Source organism: Polyodon spathula, chromosome 8 (assembly GCF_017654505.1).
Source record: "Polyodon spathula isolate WHYD16114869_AA chromosome 8, ASM1765450v1, whole genome shotgun sequence".
Lineage (NCBI taxonomy): Eukaryota > Metazoa > Chordata > Actinopteri > Acipenseriformes > Polyodontidae > Polyodon > Polyodon spathula.
The window spans coordinates 28,431,554-28,459,007 of record NC_054541.1 but is presented as its reverse complement, the minus strand read 5'-3'; the positions used below and the strand labels follow the sequence as shown (position 1 = coordinate 28,459,007).

General features: G+C 36.8%; 1 protein-coding gene across 1 annotated transcript; it reads right to left on the bottom strand.

Moving 5' to 3' along the window:
• Positions 1–853: 853 nt before the first annotated feature.
• Positions 854–27,021, bottom strand: LOC121319727 (prestin-like). Its single transcript, XM_041257467.1, has 17 exons — positions 26,873–27,021; positions 23,023–23,262; positions 15,892–16,031; positions 9,978–10,088; positions 7,753–7,928; positions 7,145–7,309; positions 6,800–6,952; positions 5,932–6,014; positions 5,494–5,641; positions 5,292–5,405; positions 4,937–5,014; positions 4,703–4,798; positions 3,812–3,918; positions 2,914–2,983; positions 2,560–2,651; positions 2,280–2,398; positions 854–943 (listed from the first exon to the last, which is right to left on the bottom strand). The coding sequence occupies exons 2-16, from the start codon at positions 23,175–23,177 to the stop codon at positions 2,308–2,310; spliced, it is 1,779 nt and encodes a 592-aa protein (XP_041113401.1). The 5' UTR covers positions 23,178–23,262; positions 26,873–27,021; the 3' UTR covers positions 854–943; positions 2,280–2,307.
• Positions 27,022–27,454: the final 433 nt, after the last annotated feature.

Sequence of the window (27,454 nt, the reverse complement as noted above, 5' to 3'; positions counted from 1 at the left end):
ATCAATACAAAGTATGATATACCTTCTGTAAAATAAACATTTTATTGAAGCAAGCTGGAGATTCTTACCATTATATTTGAATAAATAGAATTCAACATTCACATTATTAAAAACAACAAAAAAAGATGCTATAGAAAAAAAAAAAACACTTACTGCTGCATGCTCCTACAATCACTGTAACACCAATTTCATCATATTCTTTCATGATCTGCAGAAAGCAAATATAATTTTTTACATTTATGTTGTGTGTTAACAATATGTACAGTTTATTGGGTGTACGTGAAAGTACTGACAACTTATTTATTTATTTATTTATTTTTAGTGTCTATGTGGATCTTAAAACCTCTCTGGTTGAGTTTTGTTGTGTTTTTAGAATTTTTTATATATGCATTATAAAATAGATACATAGACAGGAAACTTATCACGGTACTGCTATGCATGCAGTGACCCAAGGGATATAGATGACATTTTTAGAAAAAAATATAAAATTATAAATATTTAAGGACACACATGCACAACATAAATATGGTAAAATGTTAATTTATAAAAAAAAGCACTAATTCAATTACACATACAGTAGCTGTTGTGGGATTCTCATCGCGGAACCTCTCACTCTCAACTTTTCTTTTTTTTATTTGATTTCAGCATCAAACAACAGTATATCTGGATGATATAGGGATCTGGAATGCATGCACGCACTTGTAGTAAATATGATACTTACAGATTTAAGTGCCTTTGCTCCAACGGAATCTATAAAGGTGACAGGCGTGAAGTCTAAAATAATAGAGTGAACATCCGTCAGCTGGTCCAGAAATCTCAAGGATTGCTCGCAGTCTGCCTCTCCGTCTCCATTAGCAGTTGCAAACTGACCGTTCCTGACTAAGTCTGTGTGAGTCTCTCCTTCCATAAGCTCATGTTTGACACCCATCTCCTGATCGTTGGTCTGTTTGATAAAAGATGCACAGCAAATCATTATTACCATTCCTATTCACCAGTGCTTCTGCTGCTGCTGATAAACAAACACGTACGGGATGCACAAACCAGTGGACTTCCCACACCAAACCCTACAAGACAAACCATTCCACCAAACACTCATGGAAGAAAGTCACACAAACAGATTTATAACACCCAGCAATCAGTATAAGCTATAAATATGTGGACTGAATCATCATCTTCTTTCATACAAGTTGTTTTTGTTTTCATGAAACTTACCTGTCTACAACTGCTCAGGTAGGTTTGACATCTATAAGCTGTGGTGGGAAAATTACAATGTTGCTACTGCTAATGATTGTTTAGGGTTTCCATGCTCAGGTTTAAATGCTATTACGGGTTGTAAGATTTAGGTATAATATAATAATAATGTATTAGTATCGGTACTTGTCTGTGAACATACTTCCTCTTTCTTGCTGCAGGACAGGTGGCCCATATAAGGGGTGGAAAGATATTGACTACTAGCTAGAAAGAGGAAGTTCTCTTTATTTAGCAACCCCAAGCTGCACCCGTGACACTTCACAGAAATGTCACCGACTTACTTAGAATAAGTATGATTTCAGGGTGCTTGCAGTTTAAATAAGTTGTTATTGTTGCATATGATTGGTCTTATCTTAATCTTCCAAGTTGTTGCTATCCGCGAATATTGAGTTAAGCTTCTGTGATTGGCTCGCATAACTGTAGGTTACAAGGTATATATTATGCTTACTGGCTCTGCGTAGGCAGAGCATAGCTTGGTATTCCTAAACACCTGCGTGTGTTGAGTGTGCTCTCGGGTTTGCAAACTATTAAACTTGTTTACTCAATCTTGTTTGTTCTACTGAGTCTCTGTCTTACAGAACTGAGGTTTAAACTTCCACAACAAAGCGAAGGGGAATGTAACAAGGGCATTTTAGCAGCTTCTGAAGACACTATTGAACACAGCAATAACTGATTCAATAGACTGTCTCTCAATTCAATTGAAACAGTTATAAACTTGACCTTCAACATTGTTTCTGGTCTCCCTTGTTATTGTCCTATATGGAAAAAATGTGCCACATACCAACACCACCACCAAAGCCTCAGGTGAGAGATAGTTAAAGTACCATTCCCTCTCCCATACAGTACATTTCAAGAAATAAAAATGATGATTAATTTACCAATCTTACAGTACTGCCACTTTGTGACTTGGGTATAACTGAAAATAATCCCTGCGGGTTAAATTAATAAACACATCAAGTTATACATAGGAACACAAAAGAAAGAAATAATGAAAACACCACATTTCTAATTTAGATTAATCTACTCACAAGTTTAACAACTGAATTTCTTTTCTTGTTAGTTGTCTTTGCTTGGTTTTTTGCCTTTTCTTGTTTCTTCTGACTTTTTTTCTTTGTTGTTAGTAATGCAACAGGATCCACTCCTGTCTGTAGTAAACATATTGACCACAGTTAGCCATCACAAGACTTATGTAGTTTTTTTGTTGTTGTGTTTCTATTGTATTCAGCACTGTATACAGTGTAAACAGTAAATATTTAGTACACACTAACTCAAATATTAGCATTTGGAAATTTGGAAATGCAGCTTACCTTTTTTTTTAGGGCTTTAACATAAAGTTCACTATTGGCAAAGTACAGCGGGCTATTTGCTTGGAATATTTTAATACCAGAATGCTCCATTACCTAAACAAACAGACAAACAAAATCAATAGATCCTCATACTTTTTACTGTGGTAAAAAACTAAAATAAGCCTAAAATCGAGTGAAACAGTTCTAAAGAAATACCAGACCCAGAAAAAAAAAAAAAAAAAAAAAAGATCTCACATACCTAATTAATATGACACAATCACAATATTTATTAATTTAAGCAACTGCATAGTTAATCAAGAAAAGCACATTAATAACCACATGCGAAACATTAAGTGAAAAACGTTAAAGACTTTACCTCTTCGTACTCTTCAGTAGCACAGTATAAATCAGTCCCTGGGATCTGGCCAAGAATTGTGTATTTTGGACTGGAAAAGAGAATACAAAACACACTTCTTTTAATGGAACAAATTACAAATTGCTGTATGATTAAAGAATTTGTATTTTACACAGCACATTTTTCAAGAAAGGTTTTTGCAGAGTACTATACAGTATTCCTATTAAAAAAACAAAATAGTTAGTCTCAGTAGTTTTTCTATATGAAAAGTACACACTTGGTAAAGGTGAATTTGATTTTTTTAATGGCATTTATAGAACACTAGCAGATAATTCAGTGTTGTACTCCTGGTCAACTTAAGTCGCAATTGAAAACATGTTAGTCACAGGAAAAGCAGTGATTGGTACTCAAATGTGAGCCAATGTGCCTAGCTTCTGGGAGTTTGAGTTATTTTAAAGAAAATAAATGGCAAACATTTAGAATTGATAAATACAGATTTAAATAAATGCAAAAACATTCAGAATTTTATTTTCCTACAAAGCCTCAAACTCCCAGAAACAACTTACATGTGTTGAATGTGTTCCTTCAAACGGGAAGTACAGCATGGGAAAGAAATCAAGATATGTTAGCTAATTTTAGTTTATAAATGCTATGGAAAGAAAATGCCATTTCTGGCCAGCAAAAGTACTTGGTACAAGATGCAATTTGCTTTACATTTAATATTCATTATAAATACATTAAGTAATGCAATTTTTTGTAGTGAATCACCAGGTAATTGAGAGGTAGGCAGGACTGGATCTGTTGGTGACACAGCTCTTCCCCTTCATCAGAGATTAGCTCTTATATTTTATGCAGAATTATCTATTGCATTACAATTGCTGGTAAGTATATAAATTCATTTTACAACTTCAGTACATACCTTTGAGTTCTGTAAATAACAGAGATGATTGCAAACGCAACAGCCACAAGCAGTCCATAATCTAATCCCAGGAGAACAGATGCAACAAAAGCCACAAACCATATTGCCTAGATGTCAAGCAGAACATTATTAAAACAACCCTTCCTGTCAATAAACCAGCATTAAAAATGCCCTGATTTCCCTTTCAACTACATGGAATTAAGATTGCTGATATTAGGAAAATTTAAACATTAAAAAGTCAATGAAGAACTAAATGTTTATTGTTTTGCTAAAACATTTAACAGTTGTCAAACTGCATGCCAAAATATCTGTTAGCAAGAGCACTTTCAACTTAAAACAAGTTTAACTACAGTTTTAACATTTAGGAAATTAAATGTAATTTCATTAAGTTAAGTAATCTTGAAGGCAATGATTACTCCTATTAAAACCAGCCCCAGGAAACATACAGATTAACAGGAATAACCACTATTTTAGCATGTTCTAGCTATTTGTTTTAACAATATAAAGCTTGTATGTATTAGATTAAAGTCATAGTTTAAGTTGGATTTATATATGAGGCACATACTGTATACAAATGCAAGATTTAATCTTCAGGCTTGTTTATTGAGTTGTTGCAATGAGTTACATACAATCAGAGGACTAAATGAAACTCAACTCCCAATGCACAGAATATTATCAGTAGAGGTTTGTACAAACCAGAATGCCTCCATCACTCTAGTGTTAAGTGACGAGAGGACCAGTGAGGTCAAGACCATGATTATATTGCAAAAGAAAATGCTAACTATTAGAATGACTGATAAAGCTGGTACATCCTTTTCATCATTGTCTCCTAGCTTTTCACAAATAAATCAGAACAGATAAAAAAAAAAAAGTAACTAAAAAGTAACTTACAAGTTCAATCCTGCTGGTTCTCCAGAGCAAAGGGATGTCTTTGAACTGTTTAAACATCCCTATCAAATTCACCATAATAATCGCTGCCAGAACCGTCTATAAAGAACAAAAAGATTTTGCTTTAGCTTTTAAAAAGGTTTTTTGTTGGTTTCTCTACTACGTTTGGACAGACTTATTTAGCAAACACAGAGTGACGGAACAGAATAATTCATTTGTATTATACCAATTTCTTACCTGAGGTAATGTTTCAAAGACAAAACCGATACCCACAATAACTAGGAGAACGACAATGGAGGCCAACAACCCTGCAATCTGCAAACAAAATATGTTTACACAATGGTGATTTAAGGGTAGTTTAACAGTTTATCTACAATTTTGGTGCTCAGACATTTGTTATTGTATCAAAACTCTCATATCTCCCAAGACCTGGCCCATCAAATCAGCTACCAGCCCATCAGATTCTTGAATTTGGAATCCTCATTAAAAGGTTTAAATATTCACTGCAAAATACTCATTAACAGAGAAAATGTCAGGTTCTGAGTTTGCCAACATAGTACAAAACAACCTGGAGTTCAATTCCAATTTGTACCTGAGTTTTCCCTCCTGTGCTCTCCTGGACAAGGCTACGGGACATTGAGCAGGTGACGGCAAATGTCTGGAAGAATGATCCTAAAAAATTACACAAGCCTAATGCGATCAGCTCCTGGGTTAAGAAATAAACAAACAAAATCAGATCCAGGCAACGTTTGAAAAAAAGCTGTCCATAACTACACAGACACTTAATATTGTACCTGATTGCCATTAACAGTGTAGCCATGTTTAAGAGCAAAGATTTTGGACATTGATGCAGCCATAGAAAAGCCCACAATTGCAATGGCAAAGGAATCTGTTATTACGGCAGCAAATATGCTGAAATCTGGAACAGCAGGAGGAAGGAGCCTGAAAAGTAGAATTAAGAAACCTAATTTGTAAAGTTACAAGTTTAAGAATAATATCACTACCGTTTACAGCCGATAATCAAAATAGGGTATTTTAGGGTCTAGGGTCAAGGTTAAATACATTTAAAAACTATTGAAAAATAAATTATTAAAGCCTTGTATTTCTATCTGTAAAAAATATATATAAAAAAAAGAGGGTAATTTTTCAATATACCAATTGTTTGCCATTAACATGAAATCATGATGTATTCATAAACAGTAATGCAGGTATTTAGAAATGTTTTCTCTTACCCAACAGGTATTTCTCCAACAACATCTACTCTATAGTTCTCACGGAGTTCCATCCCATATGAGACACCAGTTGAAATTATCACCTGTGCAAAATCATGAAGATGCACTGTTTAGCAAACATGGGAAGTCAAGTTATGAAACATGTACTGTACACTAAAATGTGTTTAAAAGACTAAATTTAAAACAAGCATCATGTTAATGAGCCAGATTATCTGTCCTTTGGAGTGCCCATATATTAAAATAAAGGGTGTGTAACACATGCATATTATTAGAATAGAGTGGTCACGCCTTCCTTTTTGTGTGCAGTATGGGTTTCTCTTACCATGCAGTATTTCAGGTAAATTAACACCATATAGTGCATGAAGCCCATTTTTTTTATTTAGTAATTGCCAATTGATTTTACCCCATTTTTCTCCCAATTCGTAATGTCCAACTGTATTTTGGGCTCTGCTCACTGCTACCACCCCTGTGCTGACTTGGGAGTGGTGAAGACGAACACATGCTGTTCTCTGACAACGTAGCTCTGGGCAGCTTACAGGTGCCTGGCCAGTCTACAGGGGTTGCTGGTGTGTGGTGAGCTGAGGACACTCTGCCTGACCTAACCCCCCACCCCGGGCAGCCAATTGTGCGCTACCCCGTGGGAGCACCTGTACACAGTTGGAAGTGGAATAGCCTGGACTCGAACTGGTGACCTCCAGGCTATAGGGCACATCAGATGCCTTTACTGGACGCGCCACTCGGGGTCCCCCTATATAGTGTTTTTTATTTCTTATTGAAGTTGCATGTTTCATAGCACTGACTGCTAAGCAAAATGATCAAAATGATATAATGTATTCTATACATGTTATAGATCATATTAAGAATTTACCACAATGATTTCCCCAGGTATTGGAACTGGCAGCTTCTTTTTAAAGCGTTCGTTGATTTCTTTTACCCCCATCAGAAACACAACACAAATTAATGCAACAGTTATTGCTGCAGTATTGGTTGTTGTAATTTTCGAAACTACTGCGATGAAGCTCTGCAAAAGAAAGAGCAAAATAAAAACACAGTAATATCCAGCAATCAGTTTCAGAGCAGTGATCTGACAGAAAAATATTGCATTACAATCTTGAATTACATTTCTTATGCTGCAAATTAATAAAGTTGAATTTTTTTGTCTCTTGTGAAGAAGATGAAGCTCAGAAATGAAGATAAGTAGGTTATAACTCACATATATGACTGATAAAGGCCCGCTGTAGCGTTCTGTTTTTATCCCGAAGAGGTACTTTAGCTGTGACACCACCACATGCACGGCAGCTGCTGTTGTGAACCCTCGGACCAGGGGCTCTGTCAGGTAGATGGCAACAAAGCCAAACCGAAGAAGACCCAAGCAAAACTGCAACAGACAGAATAGGTTTGTTTTTCTCAGTTGCTAGACTGACCACATTAGAAAGCTGCATGGCATCCTTTCCACTGTGTGTGAAGTACATACCTGTTAACTATTTTTTTCCAATTTACACAGAAAGGCTTATTTAATCTTGTTACAAGTTTATTTTCCTTTCACAATAAAAGGTATACATTACACTATGAAAATACCGACCAAAAGCAAACGCACAGCATCCCCACCACTTTTCATTACTGGAATTTAAGTGAATAAATAAAGCGTGTCTATTACAGACTAAGCCCAAAGAGATTCCACTACATAATGCCTCCTGAAATAGTTTATGCCAGCCATTGAAATAGCGGTGGGGGCAGATGTACTTCAACACATCTTTAAAGCTGCTTTAAATAGTAAAAATGCAGAGTATTCTTGTTACAGCTGCTTTACTTTTAGCTTACCTGAATGATTCCTGTAAGGAAAGTAACAGCCACCGCTACCTTTACTCTCATGGCATCCCGTGCCAGTTGATTGTCCGTGTTATTGGTTCCATTAACTGCTGTAATGTCAAACACTGAATCAGGAACTTCCCGGACCACAATTCCACCGATCATCAGGCTTATCACTGCAAAAGTGCCTACAGGGGAAGAAAACAACCTATTTTAACAAATGCTTTGAGCAAGGTATATATTAACTCTAACAGTAAAGAAAGATTATGAAAATCCAACTTTAATAGCACAAGGCAGACCTGGGGTCAATCTCAATTGCAACTGTGCAGTTCATAATTAATTGCAATTACAATATAATTGTAATTGCAGTTGAACCTTGGTACAGCTATGTAATTGTAATTACCATATAATTGATCAATTACATTTCAGTTATGCATTTATTTGTAATTTTTGTCACTTTTGGTGACCCCATTTGTTTGAAAATAAAGTTATATACTGTAGTATGTTACTGTATTTGTACCATTATTGCTTGGTTACTTAGAATAAACAGAGTAAACATGTTAATGTGTGTACTTGTTTATGTTAGTTTTTAGTGTAATTCTAATTCGAATTGTAATTACTGCTGTATAATTGTAACTGTAATTGTAATGGCAATTTCCACAAACAATTCTGCTATAACTGTAATAATTATAATTGACCCCAGGTCTGCTACAGGGCACTCTGTCTCACTGGAGCTGACCTGGTCATGTCCTGCAGCACAGAACTGCAAGAGCAAGCAGTCCCTTATTCAGCACTTCAGGGGACTTCAAGTAAGGACCTTGCTGTGAAAACTCACTCAGTTATTCTGTCTGGAAGACCATACTTGCATGAGCCAATAGATTATTTTATTTAAAGAGCAACAGCTCCTCAAAGAACTCAACATTAAAATAAAACCATGGGAGAAAAAAGCCGAGAGAAAACACTTGTGTCTTACTTTTAAAAACAACTAAGGTTAAGGACTCACACAAGTGCATTTACTGTGCATAAGTGCAAAGTAACAGAATGCCCGAACTGCCACTAATGTAAACCTGACAGATGAAATAGCATGAGCTATGTCAGGTATCTTCAGAAGGCCAATTAAGGTAATCTGGTGCCAAGCCATGTGACACAGTTAGTATGTAAGCAGACAGTAAAAAACACTCTGTGCTGGTGTAATAGGTGCTGATTAACCATGGTTTTAAAGAACAAAATCTGTTTGATGTACAAACAGACATGTGAGATATGTGAACAAATACAGTAAAGCACCCTGGGATCAAAAAGTAAGGGACACGACCGATAAAAACTCAAAACAAACAAAGAAAATACTTTGGTCTTTGCATGTACAGCATTGCTTTGGTACATGCAAATTGTTTTGCAACCCTATAAGTAACTTGTTTTGGGTAAATAGCTCCATCAGTGTTATAACTTGAAATGTTTTTATGGATCTTTTTACACATATAGAAGTAAACAAAGGCTAACAGAGACTGTGTCAAACATCTGGTGGCACATCCAGTTATTCAGTGGAGGGGAAACTCATGCTGATGTGCAGCAGGGCGCATTCCATTTCCTGGATCAGCAGATGCTGGCAGATGATACAGACAGTCACTGGAAAATTCAATTTCAAGAGAGCAAGGCAGCCAGGGGAAGGCCGTCAAGAGGAGCACATGATTGAAGTTAAAAGAAATCCCTTTCCTGAAGTGCTGTAGGGGAACTGAAAACATTAACAAAGGATACGCCACATATACATATGAAAACAGATACTACACCCCCTTCAACACTTGTTGAAATAGATCAAGTACTGTATATATATATATATATATATATATATATATATATATATATATATATATATATATATATATATATATATATATATGAGAATAATTTCTCAGGTAATTCAAGCCATTCAACCAATTCAAGTTTTTTTTTTACCTGCAACATATATTAAGATTTTTTATCAAATATGTTATATTAATCGATTCCTTAATTAATTTCAGTTTTGCCCCAAGCACTTAAAATGATTCATATTTTGTCTTTTTTCTATTTGATTTATTAAGATGTTTGCAATTTTATACCAAATACTCAGGAGTCCACAAAGTGATTTATAGTACATATGAGAAGGCCACACAAAATAAACTTTTAAATTAAAATAATGTAGCCTACAGCTTGACACAAACCAAGAAAAAAGACAGACACAGTTAGTCACTGCAAATTAATACCTATAGATACATGTCTTGAGGTTCCAAAGAAAGTGTACAGCAGGACTGGATAGAAAGATGAATAAAGGCCAAAGACAGGAGGCACAGCTGCCAGCATTGCATAAGCTAAACCTGAAAAAAAGAAGATGAACATCCGGTCACTATCATGAAGATTACAAAAACAATGTTCTGTCTAGATTAACAACACCCACAATAATGTTATCGTGATGACTACCAGTTGCAATTTAGTATTACAAGAAAGTTTGTTTTTTGGGGGGGCTGGATAACACAACCTTTAATATAACAAAATTAATGCTCAATGTCGTCACAAAGTCGTTTGTTATGGTTCCTAGATAATTATCTACATCTATGTTTTGAAACACAATATTTCCTTCATAAGATTTACAATAGCACTAAAAATACATTTAATTTATATCTATCAGGTTCTGACACAGGTTAGAAAAAAGGGAATTGAGGGCCAAAGTGGAGCACCACTTAGGAGGCCTTTACCATTACTTACAGTGGCTCTCAAAAGTATTCACCCCCCTTGGACTTTTCCACATTTTATTGTGTTATAACATGGAATCAAAATGCATTTAATTAGGAGTTTTTGTCACTGATCAGCACAAACAAAGTCCATAATGCCAAAGTGAAAAATGAAATCTACAAATTGTTCTAAATTAATTACAAATACAAAATAGAAAATAATTGATTGCATAAGTATTCACCCCCTTTGAGTCAATATTTGGTAGAGGCACCTTTGGCAGCAATTACAGCCCATTACAGCCACTCCAGTGTGGCTTAGGCTGTATGTTTGGGGTCATGGTCCTGCTGGAAGATGAACCTTCTCCCAGGTCCTAGGTCTCTTGCAGACTTTAGCAGGATTTCTCTGTAATTTGCTGCATCCATTTTGCCCTCTACCTTCACAAGCTTTCCAGGCCCTGACGCAAAGAAGCATCCCCATAGCATGATGTTGCCACCAGCATGCTTCACTGTAGGGATGGTGTTCTCAGGATGATGTGCGGTGTTAGGCTTGTGCCAAACATAGCGCTTAGCATTGAGGCCAAAAAGCTCTATTTTGGTCTCATTAGACCATAGAATCTTCTTCCAGTTGGTCTCAGAGTCTCCCACATGCCTTCTGGCAAACTCTAGCTGAGATTTGATGTGAGTTTTTTCAACAATGGCCACTTCTTTTTGCCATTCTCCCATAAAGGCCATTTTTGTGAAGCACCCAGGCTATTGTTGCCGTATGCACAGTGTCTCCCAGCTCAGCCGTGGAAGACTGTAACTCCTTTAGAGTTGCCATAGGCCTCTCTGGCCTCCTTGACTAGTGCCCTTCTCGTCTGGATACTCAGTTTTTGAGGAAGGCCTGTTCTAGTACAAAATCACTCCTTGTAGAGTGCATATAGGGTCATGGTCACTATGTAAAAATGGCATTTTGCACTATTTACAAAAGTGTTTGGTACTGGTACTGTTACTGTTACTGGAACTGTTACTGGAAGCCGTAAAGTTGCTGGCAACTAGTTATTAGAAGTAGTTGTAGTAGTAGTAGCAGTCCTATTTAGTGCCAGTAGGGAGGACTACACCAGCTGCCCAGTGGCAGATGGAGAAAAATTGTGGTTTAGTACCATCTAAACAAAGGGGGGTGCTAACAAAAACTGGCAGCTAACTAATTTTAACATAAAAGTCCGGTTTTAAATTGACTGTAAATTAAATGTTTAAAACCAAAACAAAACATTACAGACCATGCCACTTAGAGTCCACTGGTCAACAAAAAATGTCATGTCGCCAGCAGACTCTGCATGGGCGTGCTCGAAATTAACCCAAGACCGGACCTGGGCCCTGAACATGGCTCAGCAGTCAAACAGACCCTCCCCGGTGATCTTACGCTTCCTGGTCTTGTAGATGGCCAGTCTAGCAAGAGCCAGGAGCAGATTCACCAGGTGGTCTCTTGCCTTGGTGGATGGGTGAAAAGTGCAGCCAGAACTGCAGCAGGAGGTTCTTCAGGAGGAGGACGAACAGCTGCAGTCTGGCGCAGAAAAATAAATATGAAACACTGACTCTGACTGACCGTTGAAATGGCATGCAGCATCCGAGTTGGAAAAGTGACGCAGGAACACTCCTGACGGGATGACGGGAGTGCTCCGTGCAGCACCCGCCAGTAGTAGTAGTAATCCCATTTAAACATCAATAACAAAGCTAACAAAGTTGATGTTTAACTAATTTTAACAAAAAAAGTGCTAAATTAAATGTGTAATTGCAAAAGTCCACCAAAATTAACCATGCACAGAATGCCATTTAGAGCCCACTGGACACAGAAGGCCATCATGTCACCAGTGGTCAGCAGTAGTCTTAATAGAAGAATATGTAGTGGGGAATGTGGGTGAGAGGGGTAGCCTATTGTAGATTTACTAACAGTATTTAAAAATGGTACTGTACTAAACATTTTAACACTAGATCATTTTTATATCATTAACCTAAAGTGCTGATATGTTAGCTCTGTTCGTACACTATAAGGATCAGAACTGCTGAAGCTACAGTTCTGTAGGAAAACTTGTATATAAAATATATACATGTGTATAATAGGTTTACAACAAATATGCAGTCAAAAAATGTTTAGCAAATAATAAAAGGATAGTTGCAGCACTTCCTTATGGATTTTTTTTTTTTTGTATTTGTGTAACTCTCAGGTTTTGTTTTCTTTCCTGTCTTTTTTTTTTTTTAATTAATTTTTTTTGGTGGTCAAATGAGGCAGGCTGCAGATGAGTGCTTCAACACAACCTAAACAGTTCACCAAGTTATTACAGCGAAGCGCAAGAACTGCCAGTGGCTATCTATATAGCAATGATAGTTTATGTGTTTTCAGGGTATTGGCGCAGCAAAAGTAAATCAGCCAAAAGCACCATTTCACATTTAACTTGTAGTTCCCAACACTCTTACATGAAATGTAGAAAAAAAGTAAATATCTGTCATACAGTAAGAGAAATAAGTCACCAAAGGAAGGTAAAAATGTCCATCTCCTATTTCTCAAGTATATTTTTTGCAGATTTTTAGGCACATTTGTCCACGCACATGTACATTACAGGACATCCGAGTTTAATGACAATTAACACATTTTGTCAACATGGAAATATACTGGGGAGCGCACTTATTTTGATGTCTGTATCATGTATATTAAACGATTTATTGATATTTTAAAATGGACTATGAATGGACTATGACTTTGAATGTAACAAACATATTTGTAATGTGAAAAGAATGTAGTTGATAAGAATGACACTTTCATTGAACACACATACTTTTGCACATATAACCTTAACATGCATATATATTATTGACAGTTTCTACTGTATGGATTTGTGGTATACTGTTGATGAAATAATACGAAATCATGATCGAATTTGGATATGTCAATTGCATTATGCTACATCAACTATAATATTTATTTAAAAAAAAAAAACACACACTTTATGTGGCAGATTGCTGATGAACATATGTAGCACCCTAGAGGGGCACTTGTTCTTTCTGATCAGGCAGAGTACCCCGTGCCGCCAAGAAGGGAGCGTCATATGCTGCCAGTACCAGAGCCCCAGAGAGAGAGAGCCCAGCATCGTCAGAGTGCCCAGCGCTACCGCCTGAGAAAGAGAACCCAGACCCAGGAGAGACAGCCATCCAAGACTGACACAGGGGTTTGGGATTGGTGGCTGCCCTGGAGCCCCGTAATGCAGCCCAGCCCGAAGTGGTCGTCATATAGCGTCATCCTCAAACATGCTGCCAGGACCCGTCCGTTTCTTTCCTCCGCCCTAGCAATCACACTGGGCCGGGAAACATTTGAGTGGGGGACAGTGTAACGGCGGGTCAACTTGGTAGAAGTAGAAGTGTTTTGTGTCAGATGCACAATGCAGCTGTATGTAGATGGGGTCTGTATTGGCTGCACTGTGATTTGTGGTCGGTTCTGCCAACCACATGTTTGCGCTGGACCGAGGGTCTGAGCAATTGGACCTTGTGTATGTAAATGTACCGTTGTATGTGAGTCAATAGGGCTTGGGGGGAATCATTATTAAGGCGCTGTCTGCGTGCAGCTCGGGGTCGTTTTGTGGTTTTCATGTAGCTGTGTGTCCTGGAGCTGTCTATCTGAGCTAAACCATTTAATAAGAGAGCGTCCATTTGCCTGCTGTTCCAGCGCTTCAATAAAAACAGCAGTTTTCGCTGCTTTAAACTGCATCCTGTGCTGTCTCTATTTCTTCCTGCTGCGGAGCAGATACGCTGCCACTACAACATTTAGCAGATTGTTAAGTATCTGGAATGTGAATTGAATGCATTCATTGCAAAATTACTATTTCTAGTAATCGGATAATGGTCTTAAATGACAATGAGTACCGGGTGCATTTAATAGATCTAATGAGTCCTGCTTTCAATACGCTCTGATGAAGACAACCTGTCGAAACACGTCATCGTGCCTGTTTTTACCTTATTTTTAATGAATAAAGTAGGAATAACTGACACACTTTTGGATGTTGACTTTTATTTAGTGGGACTGTCTTTTCTCTTTGGCAGTGGCAACATCTAAGAAGTGTTTCCTATTTAATGTTTCCTGGGACAAAGCACCTTGTGTTTGATCAAATGGGCTGAAACATCTCTTTCTCTCACTCTCTGAAAACGTGAACAAAATTACAGATCAAAGAATCATGACAAGTTTTCAGTATAAAACGTGGCACACTGTCAAAATGAAAACATTACAGTCAGTATCGGGTTTGACCTCCCTGAGCATTAACACAATCCTGGAAGCATTGATACATAGACCTGATGAGCCTCTGGATAGACTGCTGTGGGATGTTCTGCCGCTCTTCCTGTGCAGCTACACCCAGCTGGTGAAGGTTGTTCTGGTCGCAGTTGCCCCACCGGTTGGCTTGAACAATGCAACAGTCAGCATAATGGTTTTGGGCCGGTGTGCTGACCCTCTGCCTTCCAGGATGTAGCATGTCCCTCACAGAGGCGTTTTTTTTTCACATTTCCAATGTTTTTGTTTCAGAACTATACCCTCCCATATTTTAATATTAATATGTTTTCTTGCATTCTCTGGCGAAAGGAAAACTACATGGAAACACACATACCTAAAGTACTACCAAAATAGAGTGAGAAAAAGGCGAGTCTTATTTTTCATTTTCCATGGAAACTGCACCAATGTTACACTTGCACTTCCCGAGTCATTTCACCTTGATGAGAAACCTGCCATACATTTTCAAGAACTACATTCTTATCAGCTACAGTAGGAAAGCGTAAGCTTGTTATCTCTTAGCACGAGGCAATTTATTGTTTGACAGATAACATGTGTAAAGAGTTGTAAAATAATTAATAATGAGTTCTTAGTTTCTGTCCATACAATAAAATGAAAGCTCCGTGACTAGCCTTTTGACAGTGTTTGTACAAATGATGAAATTGTGTTTTTTAATAAAAAAATTTATTTCAATAACTAACTGTGATTCAAGATTTGTTTATGGGCAGGTGGCCTTTACTTAAAGGCGATTTAATAAGTGTAATGTACCACAAACAGACTGAGATTAATCAGAGTGATCTGTAGAGAATTGATCTTTAATGTTGGTTTAATTTAATTTATTCACTTTGTGCCCACAAACATATTATGCAGCACTGCGAGCAGAGTCTTGGGGACACATTTAGCACAGTCTCACTTAATGCCTCCATTTTGAAGCAAACCTATACTGATACTGTGTGCTACACTTTGCCTGCATGCAACTATAGTAAACATTCTCATTTTGTGTTGAATAATTCCAGGCACACATTTATATAGAAATTGATGCCTAGTGTGTGCCATATGAGCAACTGCAACCTGTTTTCATTCTTTAACTACAATGACTGTAACTACAATCTTAAGTGACTAGTTTCCTGTAAGCATTTCTTGTAAATTTCAACTAACCTTGAGGTAGTTGCATTACTCCAGTACTCAAACCAGAAATAATGTCTCCCAACAAATATTCCTTTACTGGATAGGAGGGTAGCCATGTCAGAATTGGTAAGAAACTGTACACAGCCGATTGCAATTTCTTAGAAGAACAGCTGAAAAACAGTAAATGATAAGCTTTCAGTATTTACATTCCTTTTCAATCCAGCATCAGATAACCTTGTAAAACTATTTGCTACAGTACAAATACCAAATAAAAAGTTTTTTTTTTTTTTTTCCCCCAATATTGTGTTACCTAAGTGCAATGAATTGGATAATGGCATTTAATGGAAAGGCTACTACATTAACATGGAAGATGCGTAGTATCAGAGAACAACAATTTGATGTCCATGAGACACCCACAACACCACGTAAGTCACTAGACAATATTTCAAAGGGAAGTGGACACATTGGATAAATAATCCGTTATTCTTTTTTTCTTGTTAGGTCTGTCTGGCATCCACTGCCTACAGTACCAAATTTAGTGTAACTCCTGATCACAGTGAGCTTATCAACTTTTGGTAAGCTGAAACTGGGGTTATCAGCAGTACCAAGGTTAGTCCAATCAAGTGGATCAAACTCACTGAATTCTCCTGTTATGCTCATCAAGTGGAGTAAATTAAACACACTGCAACTGACTCCAGAGGTCTATAAAACTTAACGAAATCTATTATGAGGAATAGGTCTCGAGCAAGTTCCTTTAAAGTTTTCTAACATTTTTCCCCAGTGTTAAAACAATATATAATGTATTTCACAAGAGTGTGACAAAGTATAACCTAAACTTGGATTTTAACTTATTGCCACACGATGGAAAACAAATATTTATTTGTCTAAAGGTGCAGCCCAAAAAACACCTTCCTGGTGAACTTATGGCATTATAAAAAAAGTACTGTACAACACCCTATTTATATACATTTTCTCTTATTTACAATACATTAACATTAAACTACAGCACTTTTAAACCACTACTACAATTCAATAATTGAGTGTCAATATTGAATAAAAATAAATAAACAAATAAATAAATAATTCCCGGATTACAACAGCAAATTGTATTAAACCTAATTAAATACAAAACCATCTGGTTCTGATCATTATCTTTTGTAGGGATTAACCCACTGAAGTATGTGTACATGTTATGCATCATTTGAGAGCTCATTGTTGGTAACAGCACCCTCCCTGTTGAGCGAGTTGTCAGAGTGAACATACTTCTTCTATTGCGCCAAGCACACTCAAAGGTGGACAAAGATGTTTTAAACTCGTAAGTGGATTGTTCGTGCAGTAGGCTTACAATATGTCCAGACAACTTTTTAATAATAAAGAAAATCACACAGACTCATTTAATTTGAAGTTTTAATGAATCAGAGCAGCATTTATTAAATGCTTAATAATGGATCAAGTGGTTGCAATCCACTTTGGATGCCTTAATAGGTAATCTGAGCGTTTCCAGTGCCTTTACAGGTTTAACAATATTAATTCTTCGATACAGAAATACAAGTATGGTTATCACATGCTTAGCCCTTAGGCTAGCCATTCAAAAAGCTCAAATGCCCACCGCTAAATCCTAAAACATACAATATGTAAAATATAAGCTAAAATATAATTCCTATATCTTACAGCAATGCATCAATATAAATGAGATATACATTCAAAATTTTTCTTACCTTCCATTATATGGAAGTGTAGTTGTAGAATACAATGTAAAAACAACAGCTGTCTTCAAATGCAGACTTCTGAATACGACCAAACAGCAATCAGCTTTTTCAGAGCTCCTCAAAGCATGGACCACACAACTTGTTGTTAGCAAGTTGAGTGATACTTGACTGGGGTTTGACCTCTTTTATTGAGCCTTTTCTCCATTTAATATGTCAGACGACCCAATTAAATATAATTATTTGGTTTGTTTTTACAACCCTTATCTTTTAAGTGAATAATATATTTTAAAAAGTACTGGCGACTCCTTTTCTGAAATTAATCGGACATGATCTCATATTCCTCATGTCCCACCCCTCCTTCCTCTAAACATTAAGTGAACTGGAATTCACAAGGCCCTTGCTATCAGATATAATACAGGTATATGTATATAGACATAGAGAATAGATAGATGTTTTTAATATATAACACCTACTCTGTTTAATTATTCCAACCTGGGTCTAAAATATATGTCCCTCTAAGCAGCACATTATGTTATCCTTTTCAGTGTGTTGTCAGTGGTTCAGTGTAACTTCATATACAAATGTGTATTTACAAAATATTTGTCAAAGACTGTAGGGGTTTATCATAAGCCTTTCAATAAAACCACTATGCAAACAGTGGCAAGATCAGTTATTTTAATTTAAATTCAGACTATAATGAACATGTTAAATATAATTAATCTAATATTAACTGTACCACGCTTGGACTAAGCCTGACCTCTCTCTGTTTCTAAAAAATCCCCTGTGCAAGCAGTTTATGACACCCTGTTTACCTGCAAAGGCTAGTTTTTTAAATTAATATAAAACTTTATTGTAAGTGCTTTTCCAAATTCACAACAGGAAGTCATGTTTTAGACCAGTATTGCTACAGATAAGAGGTTCACGTTTCAATTTCAAGCAACTACCAAGCTCTCATTAATTTTATAACATAATGAGGTAATGAACACTAACCTTATTTTTCTTAAAGCACCTTCCGCTGGTTATCATTCAGGATTGATACATAGCAAAGACCAATCCCGCTTTTTTTTTTACCCTTTCAGGACCAAGCATTATTTCAATTAGATGCTCTTCAAGGAAGAGGTGTTTTTTGGCTGTAGTTAACTCTCTTCCTACAAAAATTCACTAAAAATCTAATCTTTTTTTTCAGAACACGCTGGGAAACATTTTGAAGTACTTCAGAAACCTTTTTTTCAAACACAATATTTATTTATTTATTTTTATTTATTTATTTTTTTTAAGTAATTTTTATTATGTATTCTGCTTAGAGATACATATATAAAAATGCATTATTTTGTGACACGAGGGAACTTACAATACATCAATTGAGAAATACTGATGTTTGGGCATATTACAAGACATTGTTTCACCAGAGTATAGGGTCTTTACAAGCAATAATGGACACTACTCTTGACTGTTTTCTCAAAATATATATTTATAAATAAAAGTTACTCATTTCATTATTATCAGCAATAAGGAAAAACAAATGTACCTGATACATTTAGTTAATGAAATAGTATATGCTTATATCCACTCGTTTATTGATATTTATAAATGCTGTAAAAATATATATATTAAAACACATGAGACAAAATAAAAGTTTTAATATAATTATAAGTCAAATACATCAGATTTACAGCATTTCCCCTTTTTTATTAGCTCTAAGCAAGTTTCTGTGATATTTTGTCTCGCTTTTGTCTCTTCCTGGCTGCTGTAAACAGGCCTTTGCCCTTTAGACACTAAAAGCCCCTCTCAGTGCCATCACATTCAGGAAATGAATGTCAGTCCCTCCCCAATCCAATGATGTGTGTTTCAAGCCTGTATTGCAAAATACGGTGGCCCTGTGAATCATCAAAACGAAGTGCCTTTTTATCGTGTTTGCACAATCGTGGTCCTAAAAGCCCACTTCAGTATGATCTTGTTAACAGGATCCTGGTCCTTAAAGGGTTGAGAGCCAACAGCAAATCCTTATCTTTGAAGGTCTAATGCTGCTTTGCTCATACAGGCAAAGCGAAGAGCCATTTTTCAGATGGATGAAGGATATTACACCATGTACTCCCTTTTTCTGTTACCAAAAAGTATTTTGTTAGTTAATTTTAAAAAGACTGCTCATTGTAGAAAGACCTTGTATTCAAACTGCTGATGACCAGCTAGTCTTAGCCACGCCTGGCACTGCTTTGCTATAAGGCGGCAAAAGCAACGTTATCAATTTAATTGTATTTCTTCAAAAAATCTACTGTATATTAAAGTTATTAAATCCAGTTTACACTTTGTCTTACAGTTAAACTTAACAGTTCCTCTGTTATAATAAAATATTTACACATATTCTGTTTGAATTATTCTAGAATATCTGTGTTTAGCTTAAAGACTACTTTCAAATGAAGCTTATGTCTTTTCTAAATAAGAATGAGCCAATTAAACTAGATGCTGGTTTTCTGCCTTTTCACTTCCTGTAACAAGACTTCTATTTTTTATTATTATTTCAGAAGAACCTTAAACAAAGCAAAAACACTTGTTAGTTCAAATATTTTGTTTTTATTTACTTAAAACATTATTTCCCTTCAAAGAGTTTATCATTCAATTTCTTATTAGATCAGAATAGGTATTTTTAGTTTCAAACATTGTTCTGTCTAGAAAGGGATACTTTTTCTGTGCAACATTAAGAGACTCCGTGTTTAGTACTTTAAAAACTATGACTTAATTTTCACGTTAATTAAATGAGATGCCTGCTTTGGCCAAGGTTATAGGCATCCGCGTGCAATAGTTAGACTCTGAGTCTAGTCTATTTATTTATTTATATTTTACAGCACCTTTAGCCAAGGCACTTTACAAGTTTAAACAAAACGGTACAATCAATAAAAAATTATTGGGCTAGGGTGGAGAGACAGATTAGTTGCTAATATGAAAGCAGAGGGCTAGAAGCTAGGTCAGGGTCAGGGAAGCAGGGTCATAACAGGAGGTCAGGGGCCAGAAGTATCAGTGGATGGGCTAGAGATGCGTTTTGAGGGAGAAGCGGAAACTATGCAATGTGGGTGACTGTTTTATGATAAGTGGGAGTCAATTCCAATGAAAGGGGGCAAGAAGGGAAACAGAACGGAAACGGAATTGGGCACAGGGCGAGGGTGGGACAGAGAGAAACAACAGTGATTGGGAGCGTAAGGGAGGTGGGGGGAACATAGTAGGTGATCAGTGCAGCCAGATAAGGTGGGGCAAGACCATGGAGAGATTTATACACAAGGGTAAGGAATTTCAAAGGCAACGATAATAGACAGGGAGCCAGTGTAGCTGGAGGAGCGGGGAGGTACGGAAGGAGTGGGGGAGGTTGAATATGATACAGGCAGAGGTGTTTTGAATTTGTTGCAATGGTGTAAAACCGTAAGAGGGAAGGCTAAGGAGGAGGGAGTTACAGTAGTCAAGACGGGTGAAAATGAAAGAGTGGACCAGAGGTTTAGTAGCAGAAAAGGAAATGGAGGGGTGTATTTTGTGGATGTTGAATAGATGGAAACGGCAGGTGTGTGTTATGGTCGAGATATGGTGAGAAAGGGAGAGGGTAGAGTCAAAGATGACACCAAGGTTACGAGCAGAGGGGGGTGGAATGAGTGACAAGGGAGGGAATGAGATGGTGAGGCAGGGTGGGGGTAAGGAGGAGGAGGGGAAGAAAAGGATTTCAGTTTTTAATGGATTGATGAGGAAGCATCAGCGTGCCATCTGGGTGTCATCAGCAAAGACATGATGCGTGAAGTTAAATGAGGAAATAAGAGCTTCAAGGGGTAAGGTGTACCAGGAGAATAGCAAGGGTCCGAGGACAGAGCCCTAAGGGACACCAACAGTCAGAGGGGGGGGGGGGGGGGGGGGGGGGGGGGGGGGCTCTGCAACCAGTCAAGGTGTGTGCCAGAAATGCCAAGGTTAGAAAGAGCAGAGATAAGTATGGGGTGATCGACTGTGTCAAAGGCAGAGGAAAGATAATGAGAATTGAGATAATGAGAATTGAGGACATGTCAGCGTGGTAGGAGTTAGCTACATAATTCTGGACAGTGAGGAGGGCGGTCTCAGTGGAATGGAAGGGACTGAAGCCAGATTTAAAATGGGGGTAAAGTGAATTAGCGGAAATGTGGTGTGATAGGTGCGAGTGGACTAGACACTCAAGGAGCTTAAAGAAATATGGGAGGAGAGAGATTGGGCAGTAATTAGCAGGGCAGGCAGGGTCAAGAGAGGGTTTTTTTTAACAAAGGGATGATGGTAGCTGATTTGAAGATGTCAGGACAGGTACCAGTGGAGAGAGAAGAGTTAAAGAATTAAAAAATATGCTGTTGGCTGATAAGGGAGGTTTGGGACTTTCACCTGGTCGGCCTGACCTTTTGATACAAGGTGCTCTCTTTTTCAGACCTTACACAGATTCACGAATAATATTTTTCTACTGTTATACTAGAATAAACAACAATATAGAATCCTACAAGATTCTCATAGACTAATACAGAGTGCATTATAAAAAATAAAAAAAATGTTTTTTAACAGTTTGTTTAAGATTTCTGCTGACTTCTTATTCTTTAAAATACAGTATGTCATTACAATATTTTAACACTGATGCAGTTTCACAAATGTTCAGTTTGTATCCCAAAGACCAGGTTTTTTCAGCAAAACTCAAATTCTCCTCCTGGCTCAGCTCGGAGTGGCTCAGCAAACACCACGACAGGCCTGTGCATCCAGCGTTTTACATCACAGGTGTGGGCCAAAATTCACTATTTTTCATATCACTTGGTTTCCAACCTATTTTCTCCTGCATATCATCAGTGGGCAAATACATTTTAACTGAATCTGGGTCCATCAAAGAACCGCACACCCTCGCAATGGCCTTCAATGCAAAAGGATCTAATGCCATAGTACAAAAGGGATGTTCCAGAACCGTCTGTGACAGTGGAATACTAGAGATAGAGACTTGTACGAGTAAACATTGCTAAATGTAAAACAAATATTTATTCTTTCTGACCTCCCTTCCCATGTGTTCCTCTTCTATTTCAAAAGTTCTGTGGCTTATTTTTAACTGACTGTTTAGCATGCATTCCAGGTTTATACCACCAATCAGAAAATCCAACAACCTTGAAAAGTTTAATTTGCAGGTTTTAACTTTCGAAACATAGAACTTCCACATTGCAGCCCATTTATTTTTTTTATTTTTCATTGAAGCAACTAACTTTTATTAAAACAACTTACCAGTAGTAAACTGGACGTATCTGAAGCCATGCACATAGTGCATACAAGACTGAAAACCAATTTTATGAACATTACACGTTAAGTATCTGTACAGTGTTTAACACGAACATTACTGCATGTCTTCAAACAGCAATCATTGGAAAGAGCATTATAGTCAATTTTTTTTACCATTTTGTTTAAGTTATATAAATACAGTCATACATACCGAAGATTCTGAGATAACTTTTGTTTTATTGTCTGGGGATTCTTTTGTTTCCTATGCAGCAGCTCTGTTTCGATGCATCCCTCATTATATACAGGTCGGTCCACGTGGTACATCAATGTCCCGGACATATTCTCAGTTTCTGGTTCGTATTCCATATCAAAGGTACTGTAGATTTCAGAAATGCACACAGTACAAAGAAGAAAACCAGACCTTTGTCTTCTCCCTATCAAATGTGTAATTCTGTTAAAAAAGCAGACAAGAAAGAAATATGTTTTTGATTTCAGAGGTTATTGAGAATAAAGGCCTCTGTAAGCTTACCTGTTACTCAGTTTCTATTTTGAAAAAACAAATTGATGCTTTAGAGCATTACAGTCAGCATAGGTCATGTTGTACAAGGTAATGTGAATTCTAATTTCATTCAGTGGAATTATAATCTTAGTAATCGTATTGAGAAATAATATCAGTAATTCCAGATTAAGCCAAAATATAAACTTTACACAGTTAGGATACATTTAAAGTCTCTCTATGCTGAATAGCTTTACAATTAAATTACTGGAAAGTACAACAAGAGATGAACAATTATTTACAAAAACTTACAAAATATTTTGGATCAAGTAGAATGTACAGCAGGAGTGAAATTTTGCCGGTACTCCGTACCAGGGCTTATTTGAATGTCTGTACTGTGTTTCATCTGCTTTTCCATCCACTCACATAGTCTACTAGCGCAACTTTCTCAAATGCACTTTCATTCATCACAGTTCAATTCATGCTGCTTGCATTCTGTTTCCTCATACGGCTCATATCTGTTAGCTGCTACTGGCCACCATTAACACCAGCATAATCACTCAACGTTGATTGACCAAGCTTTCATTCTGATCAGATTTAATTCTGGCATTCGTCACAAATCTCCACCCATTTCTATTTGTGTCAATTGGCTGATCAATGAGAGAAGACTTTAGCAGTGTGAAGCGAAAGCAGCCTTATGAAGTAATTATTATTTTCTTAAGTATGGAGAAACTATGTCAATATTCGAACAACCATTGCTGCACATAACTTGGAAGGCAAAAATACATGTCAGTGACAGCCATAAATTACATAATTGATAATATTAGAGATAATTATTACAGCGCGGTTTGCCTTTCACAGATTTCCTTTGAAGAATTTGCACAGAAGTTTCTAAAATGGCAAGTGATGTGTGGGACATTATGGGTTAACAGGAAAAACAAGATCAACAAAGTGCTGCTTCAGGTTTGGCGAGTCAGGGATAGAGATGAAGACGTGCTTCAGGTTTTCCAATTACTGGCCCAACTTGCATGATAAATGTTAAGCACAGCGATCAAAGTTTTGTTTTTGTTGTGATCCTAGTAATTTCTGTTATGAGAACTGTAATTATGGTTGCCAACAGGCCCCATATTTGTGGGACACAAAGACAGGTCAGGTTTTTAAACTCACCTCTCTAAACGGCAAATGAATTGGCTTTATTGAACATGTGAAGTGAGTGCAAATTGTGTGAACTGTCACTAAATGAATTTAATTGACTTGCTTATTAGTTACCAAGAGCACACACCTGTCCAGGGATGGAAATTACTTTGTGCGAGAATTGTTTCCATTAATCAGACCTCCACAGCTTGCCGATTTAATAAACAGTAATGGTATTACTTTATGAAACTGTCTTTTGCCACTTTGCTTATTGTGTAGGAACCACAATGCCAGGGATTTACAAAAAAAAAAAAAAAAAAACCTTTTTTGGAACAGATCATGGTAATTAATCTACACAAATGCAACCGTGAAGCATAATGAATATATTATTGTAGGATAAGTAATAAGTACAAAAAATAAAAGTGAAATAAATCTTATGTTCAGAGTCTTATGTTCTAATCCAAGTTTACCATTGTAGCATGGTCAGATTCTGTTGTAGGCAAGTACACAGGGTCTAGAAAGTATGGGGATGATTTCAGAGAATACTATGGAGATTAAAACAGCCAAGTCAAACAGTCCCTATATCATTTGTTTAAGAGTAGTGCCTGGTACATTAACAGTTACAGAGGTATTTCAGTCCCTATTGTGTATTGTATAACTTGGACCTTTTTGTATACATTTTTCATAGCACAGCTGTTTTTTGATACAGTTATTTTAAAACATAATCTCCTTTTTAGGATATCTTGAAACAAAGCTCCCTCTCTACAGCAGTTACTGCATAGTGTACTACTTCTTTATCCTTTAAGGGTTAAACTTAAGTGTTATATTACAGTACAGGACTGAGTGATACATGCAGAGGATGCAAAGCTTCCAGTATTTGCAGCTTCCTTGTTTATGGTGAATTGGTTATAACTGATCATTTTTTATTTATTTTTAGGTTTATTTTGTATTCAAAGTTGTTTTGTGTAAACATTTTAAAACTATTGATTCATTGTCACTCAGATTGTCTCACTTTTTTTTTTTGTTTACACCTGGCTATGTAAATGAGTACCTGCACTTTTTGTGTTGAGCATTTCACCCCTGGTATAGACAAACATTGCATTAGCTTGGTCTGTTAGGATCATGACTACAATAGTCATGATGATGAATACATCTACAGTAGTCATGCACCCTTGAACCAATAACCCAAGGAGGATATTAAAAAAATTCCACCAATAAGATGAGTGGGCCAACTAAGGAACACTCAGCTTTAAAACATCTGCAGTTTCACAACAGCACAGGCTTATTTCTAAATAAATTAATTGAATCTGAATTTGATTGCAAGAGGCACATCTCAAAACACACAATTTTCATTAGTGTACCAGAAAAACTTAATAAATCCGTGCACAGGCATCTACAACTACAGTATGTCAGGCAGTTCAATGGTAATGACTATGCTTTGTTGATGCAACAAACTTTTATGAGATGGAGAACGGTTTCAAAAAAATAATTATGCCTCGTTTGTATGAACAGGACCACATAGTTGTAAAATATAAAATAGTATGTACTTTTGACTCCTGATGCCTTGACAGGGTGATTTGACACAAACCCAAAACACTACACATATATACAAAAAATATATACATAACTAAGTGGAAGCGCATTTGAAAAACAGGGGTGACTCAGAACAGCATAGTATAATTACAGGGAAATTAGGGTAAAGCACAATTAAGCATAGTCATTTCAAAATACATATGGTAAAGCACTTTTAAAACCATGGTTAACCTGATAATAAGCATGGGGTAGGCCTGGAGTAAGGGGTAAAGCACTACCATGGCAATACTGTGATACGATTAGCCCGTTTATGGAAGCCCAGACAAAGTTGTTGTTTATAATACCGCACAGCATGAAGTTGCCCATGTCGCACAGGGTTTGATAATGAAGACAACAATATAAATAACACGGGTGAAACCAATCTAAAGTAAAAACTAGCACCCGGTACGATTGTAATCAACCATTGAATGGACATTATCAGTATTTATCAGTCCCATTCAATGGTTAATTACAATCCTATCGGGTGAAACTAGTGTCTACTACTAGTAGGGCAATTGTAGTAGCAGTGACACATCATCTGACCCCAGTTTACGCTTATTTTAAGTTTACAATATCTGTAAAACTGAGAAAAAAAGTTAATTTAAATGTTGTCATTTACAAAAATTAAATGTATTATTAAAAAAAAGAAGTGCAATAAATAACAATAAATTACATAATTAATAATATCACAATAAGTACGGTAAGTTGCTTGACACCGGTACAAATACCAAATGGTACTGTAAAGCACTGTTCGTTTAACTAAAGCAGTACGGTACACCTTGACTAGTCTCTGTACATGATGTATGCACTTTCCTTCCTGAAATATTATGAAAGTATAGTTCACCAAATAATATCTTACCTTTTTCCACGTACAAGAATATCGCTGCTCGACAAGAATTAAATGTACCCGCACAATCAACCGTAGTTACAGTTTAACACTGAAACGCCCTTTAACTATAAGGATGATTATGTGAAGATAGGCGTTTCATCATTGCATGTTGCAAACTCACCGAGCCACTCGCTGTATGGTCATGGGACTTGTATTTCGACCTACTGTACATGACGAGTCTTCGGGTACACAAAGAACTACAAATCCCAGCATGAAACAGGTTGGCGGGTGTCTTGACGCGCTCGCTCCTGCTCTATTTTTGGTTTCTTTAGAAACAGGGGAATGCACGCAGCTTGGAAAAGATCCTCACATGGTTGGCTTACAATACACTTTGCGTGTGACGCATGTCGAAGGATTATAATTATGTTTCATTAATGTATTTTATGTTACACAGTAGTTTAGTATTGCAATATTAATGTAGCATGATGCTTTAGTAGTAATGCGGCTGGTGGTAGTACCAATAATTGATTACGTGATTAATGTTAAAAGTTTGCACTTTAAATGAAAAAGTAAAGGCCAACATTTGTAATAAATCGGCTTGGCAGTACAGTA

Coding starts and splice junctions, on each gene's coding strand:
- LOC121319727 (XM_041257467.1), bottom strand. CDS start 23,177: ATGGAATACGAACCAGAAACTGAGAATATGTCCGGGACATTGATGTAC. Junction 7,310..7,752: donor TCCTTACAGGAATCATTCAG/GTAAGCTAAAAG, acceptor TGTCTGTTGCAG/TTTTGCTTGGGTCTTCTTCG. Junction 5,015..5,291: donor GCACAGGAGGGAAAACTCAG/GTACAAATTGGA, acceptor TTTTGTTTGCAG/ATTGCAGGGTTGTTGGCCTC.